We start from the raw sequence: 15223 nt of genomic DNA, 5'->3' as shown, positions 1-15223 counted from the left end.
TTCCTAATTGAAAACAAGCACCAACAACAGGGACTTCTTGTTTAATGACAAGAAGCTGCCTCTTTGCTCACAATCTTGAGTATGTGTATCTTTCTCTTTCTGTGCATCGTACCCTTAAGTGCTTCACCTTTGGGAGTGGAGCCAAGATTGCCGCTCCTGGTTTTCTTTTCTTTTTAATGCTCTCTCGCCCTTTCTTTGGGTTTTCTGGTGCCTGGCTCTACTGAAGAGTGTCATGTGCTTCTACTTCATAGACTGTTGGCAGTCAAGCAAATCAAGGGTCAGACTACCCCAGCCACTCTCCTTTACCTGTAGCATTTGGTTTTTGAGGCTTTACCCTTTGTCACTCTCCCAAGGCCTCAGACCCCAAACTTTGCCTCAAGCAGCCAATCTGGTGTTTCCCTACAGTAAATCCACAGGTCTGTGGACAACATGGATTAGTTCTCATATCTGAGCATTATACTTAAGCAAGGTATATTATGTTCTAATTGCCTTTTCAATAAAAATACTACAGTGCTCATTTATGAATAGTTATGCATGTCTGAATACTCATGTCAGACAGTATTTACATGTGCTTTTCCTTGTGGAACTTGTATTTGTTTCTACTTCTCAAAGTTGCCTTGCTGGTAAAACTGAATTAGCATCAGGCTGTTAGTTTTCTTCAGGGCTCCTGAAAAAAGAGTTCTCATTATTAAGTGTAAATAGCACCCACATGAGATTTCCAGTTTGTTTCCCTGAATTGCTTGAGTGTTTATTAACTTTTATAAAAATTTTCAGGGAAAAAAGAGTCTAGTTTGATTCCAAATGATTGGAGTTACCTGGCATTATTTCCATGGTAGAGATCAAGACCCAGTTAAACACGTTGAGACTAGATCGTGAATTATCGGCTTTGTGATACTTAACATGCTTTCTGTTCTCAGTCTAAACTCTGAGAGAAGGGACCTTATCTGTCGCATTTACCATGTACTCCCAGGGCCCAGACTGATGCCTAGCACACAGTAGGCCCTCAGTAAATGTACTGCATTAATGGTAAGGTTGATCTTAGTAATCATTTTTCATTCATTAAATCTTCCATTTGAGAGTTTCTTTTGTTTTTGTTTTGTTTTTTGGCTGCACTGTGTGGCATGTGGGATCTTAGTTCCCTGACCAGGGATGGAACATGTGCCGCCTGCAGTGGAAGCATAGAGTCTTAACCCCTAGACCACCAGGGAAGTCCCCATTTCAGAGTTTCTGTCTCCTCAACTTTTGAATGTTTGCCCTTAACGTGGTTTGGAACCTGTAAAATTACATTTTAACTGGGAAGCAGAAGCCTAAATAAGAAAAATCTAAACTGTGACAATACATCACAATTATCAGAGCACATAGCTATAAAAACCACATATTTATAGGCAACAGTTCACATAAGCTTTCTCTTAAAATTGGAAATAAACTAGGAAGCAGAAGAGAACAGAGCCACCTTCAAAGGTTAAGAGATCATTGTGAGAGTTTTTTCTATTTGAGGAAAGTAACTCATATTTTACATACTCTTCTTCAAATCACAGATATGCCACTCATTAGCTGTGTAACTTTGGCAAGTCACTTAACCTTCCAAGGCTTTGTTTCTTCATCTATAAAATGGGAATAAGAATAGTCCCTAAGTCATAGGGTTGCTGGAAGGACTAAGTAGAATAGCACATGGTAAATAAATATAATTAAGGTAAATATTAGCTATTATAATTAATATAGTAGCCTAAAGCATTTGTGATAACTGTTTTATGAGAAATAAGTATATGGTAAATTATATGGTAAAGTAGTTAATCATAAATAAGATTATACTATATATCTAGGGGAAACACACATTCATCAAATTGTTTTATCAATTATTACAATCTTGGATGACTCATATTCCTATTTGTACAGTTCATTCTCTTTCATGTGGGCTCCTATCTATTCAGGGAACAAAATGAAGCTGTGTTTTTAGTAACCCTTTAAACTCATTCCTGTGAGCTCCTTAAAGGCAGGGATTGCACCTATTTTGTTCACCACGATAAGCCTACTGCCTCGGAAGTGACCAATAGTATATTTGACTAATTAATTCCTGATTAAATAACATCTTTGCCTATTAGCCTGGCTGTGAGACTACATATGTCTCATTTATAGGCAGAGAATTCAGGCAGGGAATCAGCAACAGGGCTGGCTAATTGTATGTCTAACCAGTACTTTCAGACTTCTGACTAAAATTTACTGTCAAGTACATATTTCTTTCCTTGATGATACTGTGAAAATAGGAGGAAAGCAGCAGAGAGCTGGAGTAATAGGCATATCCTTTAATATCTATCACTACTGCAACTCAGCAGAACCTTTCTAGTTCATTATCCAGAGTATTTTCAACACCTTTTATTTGCCAGATGCTGCACTAGGAGCTGGAACACATCTTTACCAAGTGAAGCCTAAATTTAGTATGTTTAGAATTTCTTTTTTCATGAATCAAAAAGAATGTTCCAGGGCTTCCCTGGTGGCGCAGTGGTTGAGAGTCCTCCTGCCGATGCAGGGGACATGGGTTTGTGCCCCGGTCCGGGAGTATCCCACATACCGCAGAGCGGCTGGGCCCGTGAGCCATGGCCGCTGAGCCTGCGCGTCCGGAGCCTGTGCTCCACAACTGGAGAAGCCACAACAGTGAGAGGCCCGCGTACCGCAAAAAAAAAAAAAAAGAATGTTCCAGGTATTTATATTGTAGCCTATCAACTTTGTATTTTTATGCATTTCTCTTTGCAAATATAGGGAGTTTCTTAAAAGTGGTAACTGTCCAAAATATTTTTATCCCCAAACTGTTAATACATAGTGAATTACACAGTGGCCACTCAATAAATACACATGTTTAAATCTCTGTTACGTGAGCCTCAGGGCTACTTCCACAATTTTTTTGTTTGTTTGTTTTTGCGGTACGCGGGCCTCTCACTGTTGTGGCCTCTCCCGTTGTGGGGCACAGGCTCTGGACGCGCAGGCTCAGCGGCCATGGCTCATGGGCCCAGCCACTCTGCGGCATGTGGGATCTTCCCGGATTGGGGCACGAACCCGTGACCCTTGCATCGGCAGGCGAACTCTCAACCACTGCGCCACCAGGGAAGCCCCATAATTTTCTTCTTATAACCTGGAGGCCTGGGACAAAAATTTCTTTAGCTGTGCCACACTGGGTAACTTTGTTTTTCTTCCTTCCCATAAGCATGTTAGGAACTTACTCTGATGAATTTGGGAACCTAGATTTTGAACGATCCCAGCATGGTTCTGGAATGAGCAACAGGTCAACAGCAAAAAGATTTATTTCCGCTCTCAACAACATTGCTGAAAGAACTTACAATAATTTATTTCAATTTCATCAACTTCGGCAGATTGCCAAAGAGCTAAACATTCAGGTATGATAAACCAAATAATTAGTAAATCTTTTTATAATAATTTCAGGAGGCCTTTATTAATATAATAGAATATTTAAATATCAAAAGATTTGGATTAAAAGAACAGAATAGGTGTCTTTGGAGTACTTAAAAATACAGGCTTGTTTTCTTTAAGATATAAAATTAGCTGCTTAGAGCTTCAGAAAAACAGTTTTTATCTAAAATTCATACCTACTAAAGAGTTTTCAACGTCTTGATAGGGGAAAACATCATAGCAAGACTCAGTTTCCATGTTTTCCTGGCAATCCCTGTGGGCAAGTCATCATCCTTATAAATTGTTGAACCTCAGTTTTCTCATTTGTTAAATGGACATGATTCCACCTGCTTTACCTACTTAAAAGTTTTAGTGAAAATAGGTGTAATAGCACTTTAAACATGTAAAACAGTTTATACAGAAAATTGCTCACTCAATTTCAAAAGTTAGTCTAATTTTTGTTTTGAAGCTAAGCTAAAACAGATATAAAAGATTTTCTGCAAACTGGAGTTATTTATTTTTAAATGTACAGCCTGTAATCCTTTTTTTTTTTTTTTTTTAAGAAGATGTTGGGGGGCTTCCCTGGTGGTGCAGTGGTTGAGGGTCCGCCTGCCAATGCAGGGGACACGGATTCGTGCCCCGGTCCAGGAAGATCCCACATGCTGTGGAGCGGCTGGGCCCGTGAGCCATGGCCGCTGAGCCTGCGCGTCTGGAGCCTGTGCTCCGCAACAGGAGAGGCCACAACAGTGAGAGGCCCACGTACCACCAAAAAAAAAAAAAAAAAAAAAAAAAGAAGATGTTGGGGGTAGGAGTTTATTAATTAATTAATTTATTTTGGCTGTGTTGGGTCTTCGTTTCTGTGCGAGGGCTTTCCCTAGTTGTGGCAAGCCGGGGCCACTCTTCATCGCGGTGCGCGGGCCTCTCACTATCGCGGCCTCTATTGTTGCGGAGCACAGGCTCCAGATGCGCAGGCTCAGTAGTTGTGGCTCACGGGCCTAGTTGCTCTGCAACATGTGGGATCCTCCCAGATCAGGGCTCAAACCCGTGTCCCCTGCATTAGCAGGCAGATTCTTAACCACTGCACCACTAGGGAAGCCCCACTGGAGTTATTTTTGACTAGCTAGGCATTATAGAATCCAAGGTTTATATGTAGGCAGTTTTTTCTGTAAGAAGTACAAATAATTTTATTTGCATAAGAAACTTGACAATTGTATATTACTGTTTGAGAGATTCATTTTAAAAATCATATTTTTGTATATTACTTAATGAGCTAATAACTCTTTTGATACTTTCTTCCAGGTAGCTGATTTCGAAAGTTTTATTGGATCACTAAATGACCAAGGTTACCTCTTGAAAAAAGGCCCAAAGGTTTACCAGCTTCAAACTATGTAAAAGAGCTACCAAGCCAGGCCCTCCTGGGTTTATTATGAAGAATATGCACCAAAAAAAAAAAAAAGTGTTATCTGAAAAATGACATCCCAAAAGTAATGTAATAGGAAAAGAGTGTTGAGCTAATTTAAGAAGTGATAAAGTCATGTGTTAATTTTTTACTTCTCCAAAAGGCTAAAAATAAATTGTTTATATTTTATCTAAATGATGTAATTAGAAATTATTTATAGTTTTATTTTTGACCTGTCTTTCATTCTTATAAATATTTCATAGTCTTGCATATCACATGTGCATCTGGGTAAGCATTTACAAAGTTACATTTAAATGTTTAAATAGTTCTGACACACAAAATTGAATATCTTTTAGAAATAAATTGAAACCAACTTTCAATTCCCAAAAAATTTGGAAATTTTTTTTTTTTTTTCCTGCAGTACGCGGGCCTCTCACTGTTGTGGCCTCTCCCGTTGCGGAGCACAGGCTCCGGACGCACAGGCTTAGCGGCCATGGCTTACGGGCCCAGCCGCTCCGCGGCATATGGGATCTTCCCAGACCAGGGCACAAACTCGTGTCCTCTGCATCGACAGGTGGACTCTCAACCACTGCGGCACCAGGGAAGCCCATAATTTGGAAATTTTTATATTGACTTTTTTTTGACTTTGGTTTATAACATTATATAAGTCTCATGTATACAATATTACAATTAGACTTCTGTATATACTACTGCAAGCTCACCAAAAGTCTAGTTTCCATCCATATATTGACATACTAAGCTTAACATCTTAGCTACTGAAAAAATTTTTAAATAAATAGCTGTGCGAGGCTAATATTTTTTTCAAAGTATATTTTATTTATTTATTTATATATATATTTTTTTTAGTTGTTTTTTTTTTAGCCATGCTGTGCATCTTGCGGGATCTTAGTTACCCTACCAGGGATCAAACTCATGCCCCCTGCAGTGGAAGCGTGGAGTCTTAACCACTGACCACTGGACTGCCAGGGATGTCTGTTGTACAAGACTAATATTAAAACCTAGCAGCATCTGTTCCACTCTTCCACATGCCCTATTTTTCTGTTCAGTCTCAACTGTTCTCGCATTTACCTCCATTTTTCTAAAGGACACGCTAGTAATGCTAATTCTTTTCTTTTTTAATTGAAGTATAGCTGTTTTACAATATTGTGTTAATTTCAGGTGTACAGCAAAGTGATTCGGTTATACATATATATGTATATATTCTTTTTTTTATTATATTCTTTTTTTCTATTCTTTTACATTATAGTATATTATAAGATACGAATATAGCTCCCTGTGCTATACAGTAAATTCTTGTTATCTATTTATAGTAATGCTCATTCTTGAGTTTTCAGTTTCAAAAATTATATTGACTTTTTACCTTAGAAGATAAGAACGTGGTTCTCTTAAATCCTTCTACATACATACATAAATGCATACATACACACTTCCCCATTTCTTTCCAATTTAGTTATATATCATAATTTTTAGTTAAATCTGTATTTGGCTTTAATCTTATTATGACTGTTGAATATATTCATCTCCTTTCTTGTACAAATTTTGTTTTCCTTAGAATTAATAATTTGTTTCTCAACCACTTAGCTTTGACCCCAAGGCTCCACTGTAAGTCTGAATCTCCTCTCAGAATACACAGACAAATCAAATAGTCTATTTTAACTTCTTGGAGACATCTCTTCTGGAGTTCTTCAGCCTTTTCCATTCTGAACTACATATCTGTCATCATGAGATGTCTCATTTTCTCTCCCATTTCCTGGCTCCTATGTCTTTCTCTTTCTTGTTTTACTCCTTTATTTTGGTGGAATCCATTTTCTAGTAGCTTCCTGAGGAAGATTTTATAAGGCACATTCTATCCTTAGTCATGGATTGATAGTTTGGGCATAGAATTTTAGTTTGGAAATAATTTTCACTCAGAATTTTAGATATTACTCTGTTGCTTTTAGTTTTCAGTTTTGCTGTTTGGAAATCCAAAGCCATTCTGATTTTGATCTTGGTATGTGACCTTTACTTTCTCTGACAGGCTATTTGTACCTTCCCTTTTCCATGGTGTTCTGAAATTTTATAGTGTTTAAAAACTCTATGCTGCTGGTTTCTTACGCCAAAAATGTTGGAGTTATCTTAACTCTCTCTCTTATCCCCTAATCAATCCATCAACAAATCCTCTCAGCACTATCTTCAAAATGCCTGAAATCTGATTACTTTTTGTTACTTCCAGTTCCACTATTCTGGCCCAAGCCATCATCTGTTGTTCAGCTTCATAAGGACAAGGACTTTGCTTTATTCACCACTACTGCCCTAGCATGTAAAACAGATTTTGACCACATGCCCCTATGAGGTAAACACACATGAAGTGGATGATTATACCACTTATAAATGAGGACACAGAGTGATACAGAACTTAATCAGAGTGGTTAAGCAACTTGATTTAAGAATATAGAAAAAATAAGAGAATAAATGAGAAAGGAGTTTCTAGTTACAAGAAGGAGGCATTCTCCCCTGTTTCTCTCTGGGAAGTTGCTCAAAAGCAATGAGGAAACTGAAGAACAAAAATATATAGTCCAGGGCTTCCCTGGTGGTGCAGTGGTTGAGAGTCCGCCTGCCGATGCAGGGGACACGGGTTCATGCCCCGGTCCAGGAAGATCCCACATGGCCGTGGAGTGGCTGGGCCCCTGAGCCATGGCCGCTGAGCCTGCGCATCCAGAGCCTGTGCTCCGCAACGGGAGAGGCCACAACAGTGAGAGGCCCGCGTACCGCAAAAAAAAAAAAAAAAAAAAAAAAATATATATATATATATATATTTATATTTATATAGTTCATCTTCTGTGAACCAGGAAACAACTTGAGACCCCAAACCCCAGCACTAGGAAGGACTCTCAAGAGCTGTCAGGATGACCCAGGCAGCCTTGCATGAGGGAGGAGGCAGAGATGATGCCTATGGCTGAAGATTTCCAAAGGAAGCAACGAAGTGTTTCTCAGAGTGTACTTTGCACACCTCTTGGAGAAAAATGTAAAACCCCACTGTTGCAATAGTGTGAATATGGCATACAGATTGGCGGCAGCAGCTTCTAAGGAGAGGTTAAATGAGAAGTTATACAGATGCCACTTTGAAGGAGAAAAAAAAATATGGCTGTCCTCAAATTTCTCCAAAACAGCACTCATCACTGAAACATGTAGAGCAATGCCCACAAAAAAAAAATTTTTTTCTTTTTTTTTAAAATTCTGGCTGCATTGGGTCTTTGTTGCTGTGCGCGGGCTTTCTCTGGTTGCGGTGAGAGGTGGCTACTCTTCATTGCGGTGCACGGGCTTCATTGCAGTGGCTTCTCTTGTGGAGCACAGGCTCTAGGCGCACGGGCTTCAGTAGTTGCAGCACGTGGGCTCAGTAGTTGTGGCTTGCGGGCTCTAGAGTGCAGGCTCAGTAGTTGTGGCGCACGGGCTTAGTTGCTCCGTGGCATGTGGGATCTTCCCGGACCAGGGCTCGAACCCGTGTCCCCTGCATTGGCAGGCGGATTCTTAACCACTGCGCCACCAGGGAAGCCCACAAAAACTTAAAAAAAATAATTTTATACCCAGATGTTTAGATCAGGTTTCTTAGTTGCAAACCAGGAGTCAACAAACTTTTTCTGTAAGGGGCCAGATAGGAAAAACTTTAGGCTTTCTGGGTCATATGACCTCTGTCACAGCTATTCAACTCTGCCATTGTTACACTACATAAACAAATGAGTGTGGCTGTGTGCCAATAAAACTTTATTAATAGACACTGAAATTTTAATTTCATAAAATTTTCATGTGTCTAGAATGATAATCTTTAATTTTTTTAATCCATTGAATAACGACAGATAGTGGGTCCAATCTGGCCCATGAACTGTGGTTTGCAGACTCTTGGTTGCAAACAGTAGAAACCGACTCACTTGATTAAGCAGAAAAAGGAGATTTTTGAAAGAATTTTCGTTAGCTCACAGGATTGTTGGAAGGCTGGTGAGTTAAGAGGATAAGCTTCAAGGAGCAATTTCTAAAATTGGCCTTAAGAGGAAGCTGCTACCACCCTACTGCCTCACAAGGCACTAGAGGAAAGTGCTGTTGCCTTCATGTCCCATGGATGTCACTTCTGTACCAGGGACATAGGGAAAACAAAATACAACTTACAGCAAACTAGATGACTGGAAAATTAAAACCAAAAAAAAAAAAAGGCAATGTGCACTGAACGTTTAACTGTAGGACCAATAAATGTGATTATTGCCATAGAACAGAATGTAAATATTAAGTCCTGATATTAAAAAAGGAAGGAAGGAGAAGGTAGATAGTAGTGTAAATACGATGTCTTTGTGGGATAGAGGGTTAAAAGGTATTTAAAGATGATAACTCTATTAATAGTATAAAAAGTACATTTCACAAAAGTCAGCACAGATAACATCAAAGTAAGGTGATAGACGAGAGAGAGAAGGAAGAGGAAATATACTACATGAATAGTATACACATCTACTATATGTTTATATAATATATACTTATGTAGTATAAATATACTATGTTAACATACATTGTTCAAAGAGGAAAATAACAGATACTGTTTAAAAGGTCAGATGTTAAAACTATTAGATGAAATTATAAACCTAAATTATCAGAAGAAACTCTTCTATGTTTCTTAGATCCTCTGTTGTCTACTTGGCATCCATTAATCGCAAGGCCAAACTAATGTCCAAAGTTGTTTACATCTCTGCTGGGATCCAGCTTTCTCTGATTACAAACCTTCCAACAACAAATGCCAGTATCTATGTTTCACTTCTTGCCCAGTAGGGGACATCCTCACCTCACCAGTTCCCACAACCACAGCAATAAACACTTAGGCTTCCCCCTTGCTCCCGCCTTCTGACCAGCCTTGATGCTAACCCCTGTGGCCCTTTGTGGTGTGGTATTGCCCACTTCTCTTGGGAAGTGTAAGTAATAAATTCATTCAAAGGCAGTTGCCTCATGTCTGTTAGCTTACCATTCCTGATTAAAATAAATCCCAGGTACAAATTTTAGAACAGAAACATACAAAGCAAAACAAGAAAACATATCGTGGAAAGTTTTAGAAGTAAGAAAAGAGCCTAACATATTCATGACAGAAGTAAACCTAAACCTAAATATGTCAAATCAATAAATGCAAATGGGCTAAACTCGCCTATTGAAACAAAAGTCTTTCAGATGGGATCACAAACTCTTGTATGCAAGATACACTTAAAGTCAACTAGAAAGTTGAAAATAAAAGTATGGACAAAGGTGTACCAGGAAAATACAAACAGAAAGCAAGGGTGTCATCTTAATATAAAAGGAGACTGAAGTCAAGGCAAAGCTTTATTAAACAAAGAATATTTTCTATAATTCTAAGCAGAGCAGTTCATAAAATTATATAATAATTATGGATATGTTGCAAATAGCGTTAGGAAGCAGAAACTATAAGAGAGACCAGGAAATGCAGAAGTCAAGTAGTAAGAGACTCTGGTTTACTTCTCTCAGTTCATGGTAGTCAAGTGGATAAAAATTAAGAATAAAGAAGACATTCTCTAATAACACCATATACAAAAATAAACTCAAAATGGATTAAAGACCTAAATATAAGACTGGAAACCATAAAACTCCTAGAAGAAAACATAGGCAGTACACTCTGACATAAATCGTAGTGGTATTTTTTTTTGGATCTGTTTCCTAAAGCAAAGGAAATAAAAGAACAAATAAATAAATGGGACCTAGGGACTTCCCTGGTGGTCCAGTGGTTAAGACTCCACACTCCCAATGCAGGGATCACAGGTTCGATCCCTGGTCAGGAAACTAAGATCCCGCATGTGGTGCAGTGTGGCCAAAAAATATATATATAAATAACTAAATAAAAATAGGGACTTCCCTGGCAGCCCAGTTGTTGGGACTCCATGTTTCCAGTGCGGGGAGTGGGAATGCGGGTTCAATCCCTGATCAGGGAAATGGGATCCTGCATGCCCCATGGGGAGGCCAAAAATATATATGTATATATAATGGAATACTACCTAGCCATAAAAAAGAACGAAAATTTGCCATTTGCAACAAAATGGATGAACTTCGAGGATATTAAGCAGAATATCACTGTAGATTACAGTTGAGTGGAGGGTGGGGTGTAGCTATTGGAGTCAGGTAATAAATAGATTTTGGGCCCAAGTCCATCTTACAGTGGACCAGTGGGTCCCTGAACCTACCCTATAGTTACTTCAGTTCCTGAATGCCTAATTGGAGCAGACATACTTAACTTAAAAAATCTCCACTTGGCTCCCTAATTTGTGGATCAAGGCTATTCTGATAGGAAGGCCATATATTATTATCATAGTATCGTAAGGCCAAAATAGTAAACCAAAGGCAATGCTGCATTGCTGGAGGAATCACAGAGATTACTGCCACCATTTCTTTTGGAAGATAAAGTGCACTATTTAATTCATTTTATTATAGAAGATGTCTTAGAAAGACAGCAGTAGAATGTTTTAAATTACTCTAATTGCAGCTGCAATTCCAATTGTAGCCTCTTTACTAGAGCAAATCAGTGTAGCCCCTAGAACTTGGCAGGAAGCTATACATTTGGCAAATGCTATTTTCTCTATCCCATTAATAAGAGAACACTGGCAGCAGTTTGCTTTCACCTGTCAAGAACAATATTTCTTCATTGTCTTATCTCAGGTCCATGACAACTCTGACTCTCTGTCATAATTTAGTGTACAGAGACTTGGACCATCTCCCCATCCCATGGGATGCCAATTCTTGTCCATATACTGATGACGTCACGCTGATAGAATGATAAGTGAGCAGACTATACTGGCTACCCTAGATACCTTGGCAGGTCATCCATACCATAACCTTGGAGGTAAATCCCACAAAAATTTAGGGGTCTGTCTCCTCAGTGAAACTTCTGGATTCCAGTACTTAGGAGCATATCAGAATATACCCTGCAAAGTGAAAGACAAGTTGCTGTACTTTGCACCCCGTTACACTCTGAAAGAGTCACAATACTTGTCCTGCTTCTTTGGATTTTGGAAGCCAGGTACAACACACTAGGTGTGCTACTTATATAATAAGTATAATCCATAATACTTTTAGTTTTGAGTGTGGCTCAGGGATACTGTGATTTATGAATTATATATTCATCCCTGTTTCTGGCACAGAGTTTCCCAAACCTTTGGAATTTCCTGAGCAATAAGCAAAAAAATGGGAGCATTTTTTTTGTCACAATACTTGGTCTCTTGTCCTCAGTTCCTGAAATCACTTCAGAGCCGTAAAAGTGAAATGGGTGTCTTATCACCTTTCCATCACTACGGGGTTTATGTTACTGAAGGGACTTTTGGAAAGCACCTAAGGGTTACTAGGGAAGCAACTACACAATCGGGGGTTGGAATTTTCAGTCCTACCCCCTGATTTCCAAAGAGGGGAGGGAGACTGGGGGTTGAATCAATGGCCAATGGCTAATGATTTAATCAATCACGACTATGTAATGAAGCCTATAAAAGTCCAAAAGGAGAGGGTTAGGGGCGCTTCTGGATTGGCGAACATGTGGAGATTTGGGGTGAGGACCTGGAAGCTCCACATCCTTTCACCGTACCTTGCCCTATGCATCTCGTCCATCTGGCTGTCCCTGAGTTATATCCTTTTATAATAAACCAGTTATCTAGTGAGTAAATGGGTTTCTGGAGTTCTGTGAGCGGCTTTAGCTAATTATTCACACCCAAGGAAGGGATTTGTGGGAACCTCTGATTTATAGCCAACTAGAAGCACAGGTAACAACCTGGGCTTGGGATTTGTATCTGAGGTAGAGGGCAGTCTTATGGGACTTCACCTGTGGAATCTGATACTATCTCCAGGTTGATAGTGTCAGAATTGAGCCAAGTTGTAGGATACCCAGCTGGTGTCCAGAGACTTGCTTGGTTGTGTGGGAAAATTCCACCCCCCACACTGGAATTTGATCCAGGACCCAAATAGGCTCAGAGCAAGAGAAGGCTCGCCAGTTGGTTCAGGCTGCAGTGCAAACATCTTAGTGATGTTGGTGCTCTAAGTTTCTGTGTCAGATTACTCGATGGAACCTGGTCCCGGCAGGTCCTCATAGGCCAATCACGACGTAGGCCTCCAGGATTGGCAGAAGTCCTGGTTCTCTTCAGCCAATAACTACTCCTCCTCTTCAGAAACAGCTCCAAGCCCTCTACTGAGCCCTCATCTACTGGCCACAGGACACTAAGAGGTATTCTCCGATCCACCAAGCCATAATGTTGAGTGGGTGTAGCGGCATTCATCATAAAGTGAAAGGGGTGTATGGAAGAACAGGCTTGAGTTGGTCCCAAAGGCCCAGTATGTTTTCAGGAATGTGACTCACACTCCCAGTGAGTCTGGTCCTGTCATACTGCTCTCTCCCTTCCATATCTGAGGCCTCATAGGGTAGTTCAGCTGAGAAAGAAACATTTTGAACCTGGCTTACAGGTGGTTCTGCATGACATCTGGCACTAGCCAAAAGTGGCGTGTTGCTATATTACAGAATCTCTAAGGAGAACACAGTGTTCTGAAGAACACTGGGAAAAGGATTTTTTCCCCAGTGGGCATAACTTCAAGCATACATCATGTGGCTTAGCCAGTCAGGACGTATAAGAAACAAGATGGTCAAGCCTGTGCTTAACTTAGAATAAAAGCAAAAATACATGAAATGGCTTACAATGCCTTTCACATCTTGCCCCATGTTCACACTCTAACCTCAGCTCCTACTGTGCTCATTCCTCTCGCTCACTCTGTTTCAGCCACACTGGTCTCCTTGCTGGCCCTTGTACAAACAAGGCACATTCTACCAGCGAGTCTTTGCACATGCTGTTTCTCCTCTCTGATCTGCTTTTCAATCAAAGGGCCACATGGGTCATCCCCTCAACTCCTTTGGGTCATTACTCAAGTATCACCTTCTTTGTGACATCTTCCCTGGACATTGTTTAAAATTGCACTTCCCCAACCCTATCTTCCATCTCTGTTTCTCTGTTGACAATCTAATATACTATACAGTTTATTCATCTTGTTTATGTCTGTTTCCTCATCCCACTAGAATGTAAGTTTCATGGGGATAGGAATTTTTAACTATTATCTTCACTGTTAAGTCCCCTTTTCCTATAATAGTACCTGGCACTGACAGGCACTCAATAAGTATTTGCTGAATGAATGAACATCAGTCTGGGGAAGAGGCTTGTGAATAAGTTTCTAAGAATGTACTCTGAGTCTGGGTGTACTCTGTACACCTGGGTCCACATGAATGCGCACCAAAGGAGCTTTGCAACTAAACAGATATCACCTATTCTGTGGATGTCAGCTAGTCTCTTTCTAGAGCCACCTCAGCCCTTGGCCAATGAGTTCATGAACAAAGTGACCATGGGGCCTGGGGTTGCAGTTAGGCATGTGCTCAACAACATGAACTTCACCAAGACTGACCTAGACTATCACCATTGCTGAGGGTCTAAGTTGACAGCAGAGCAGCTTATCTGAGACAACACAGTGCCAAACTTCAGGGGGATGAGCTTGCCACTTGGTGGCAGATCAATCACTTTGGGCCGCAAGAGGGCAGCAAGTTGTTTTCTCTGGAAGAAGTGAGCTTATTTTGGATAGGTCTGCTCTTGCTGCCTTACTTTTTTCAGCAATGCCATATGTGAATTTATTAAACTTATTTACTGTCATGATATCCCACGTATTACTTCTCACTAAGGAAGTCATTTTACAACTGAAGAAGTAAGGCAATGGGTTGAAGTACATGGGTACTGTCTTTACCATGTACCCCATCACCTAAGAACATCTGGCCTGAGGGAATACTGGAATGGACAATGAAAAATCAGTTACGATGCCAGCTAGTTGATAATATCTAGCAAGTCTGGGGTACTGTCCTACAGGATGAATTATTTTCTCCAAGCCAGTGACCACTTTATGGTGCTGTTTCTTACACAGCCAGAACACATGGGTCTAGGAACCAAGGTGTAAGAGTAACACCTTGTCACTGTTACTTCTAATGATCCCTTCATAAAGTTTTTGCTTTGCATGCCCATAAAATTGGGCTTTACTAGCTAGAGGTCTTACTATCCAAAGGAGGAAGACTTCTACCAGAAGACAGGACAATGAATCCATTGAACTGGATATTGAAACTACCACCTAAACATTTTGGCTCTTGTGCCTGTGATGTAGAAAACATAAAGAGGATTAGTGGGCTTCCACTTGACAATTAGGAGAAAACTGGGTCACTGATATAAATTGGGGCATGGAAGACATTTCCAGAACTTAGAGCGTCTTCTAGGGCAGTTCATAATATGTTCACATCCACTAATAGAAGGTGGTGGAAACTATAGGCAGGATCATTATGGGCTCAGACACCTCAGGATGAAGCTTTGAGTCATCCTACAAGGT

General features: G+C 40.0%; 1 protein-coding gene across 3 annotated transcripts in view; it reads left to right on the top strand.

Annotated features, from left to right (window-relative positions):
• Positions 1 to 5132, top strand: part of MCM8 (minichromosome maintenance 8 homologous recombination repair factor) — a 35993-nt gene extending 30861 nt beyond the window's left edge. For 2 of the 3 annotated variants that reach the window (XM_065891985.1, XM_065891983.1), the window contains 2 exons: positions 3200 to 3389; positions 4702 to 4794. In XM_065891985.1, the coding sequence (XP_065748057.1) occupies positions 3200 to 3389; positions 4702 to 4794 (283 nt within the window). Of the gene's footprint in view, positions 1 to 3199; positions 3390 to 4701 lie in introns of all 3 variants that reach the window. The other variant, XM_065891984.1, reaches the window with a different exon arrangement.
• The last annotated feature ends 10091 nt before the right edge of the window (positions 5133 to 15223 follow it).

Source organism: Phocoena phocoena, chromosome 15 (assembly GCF_963924675.1).
Source record: "Phocoena phocoena chromosome 15, mPhoPho1.1, whole genome shotgun sequence".
Taxonomy (NCBI): Eukaryota; Metazoa; Chordata; class Mammalia; order Artiodactyla; family Phocoenidae; genus Phocoena; species Phocoena phocoena.
Note: the sequence above shows the minus strand (reverse complement) of the source record. Positions and strands in the feature narration are given on the sequence as shown.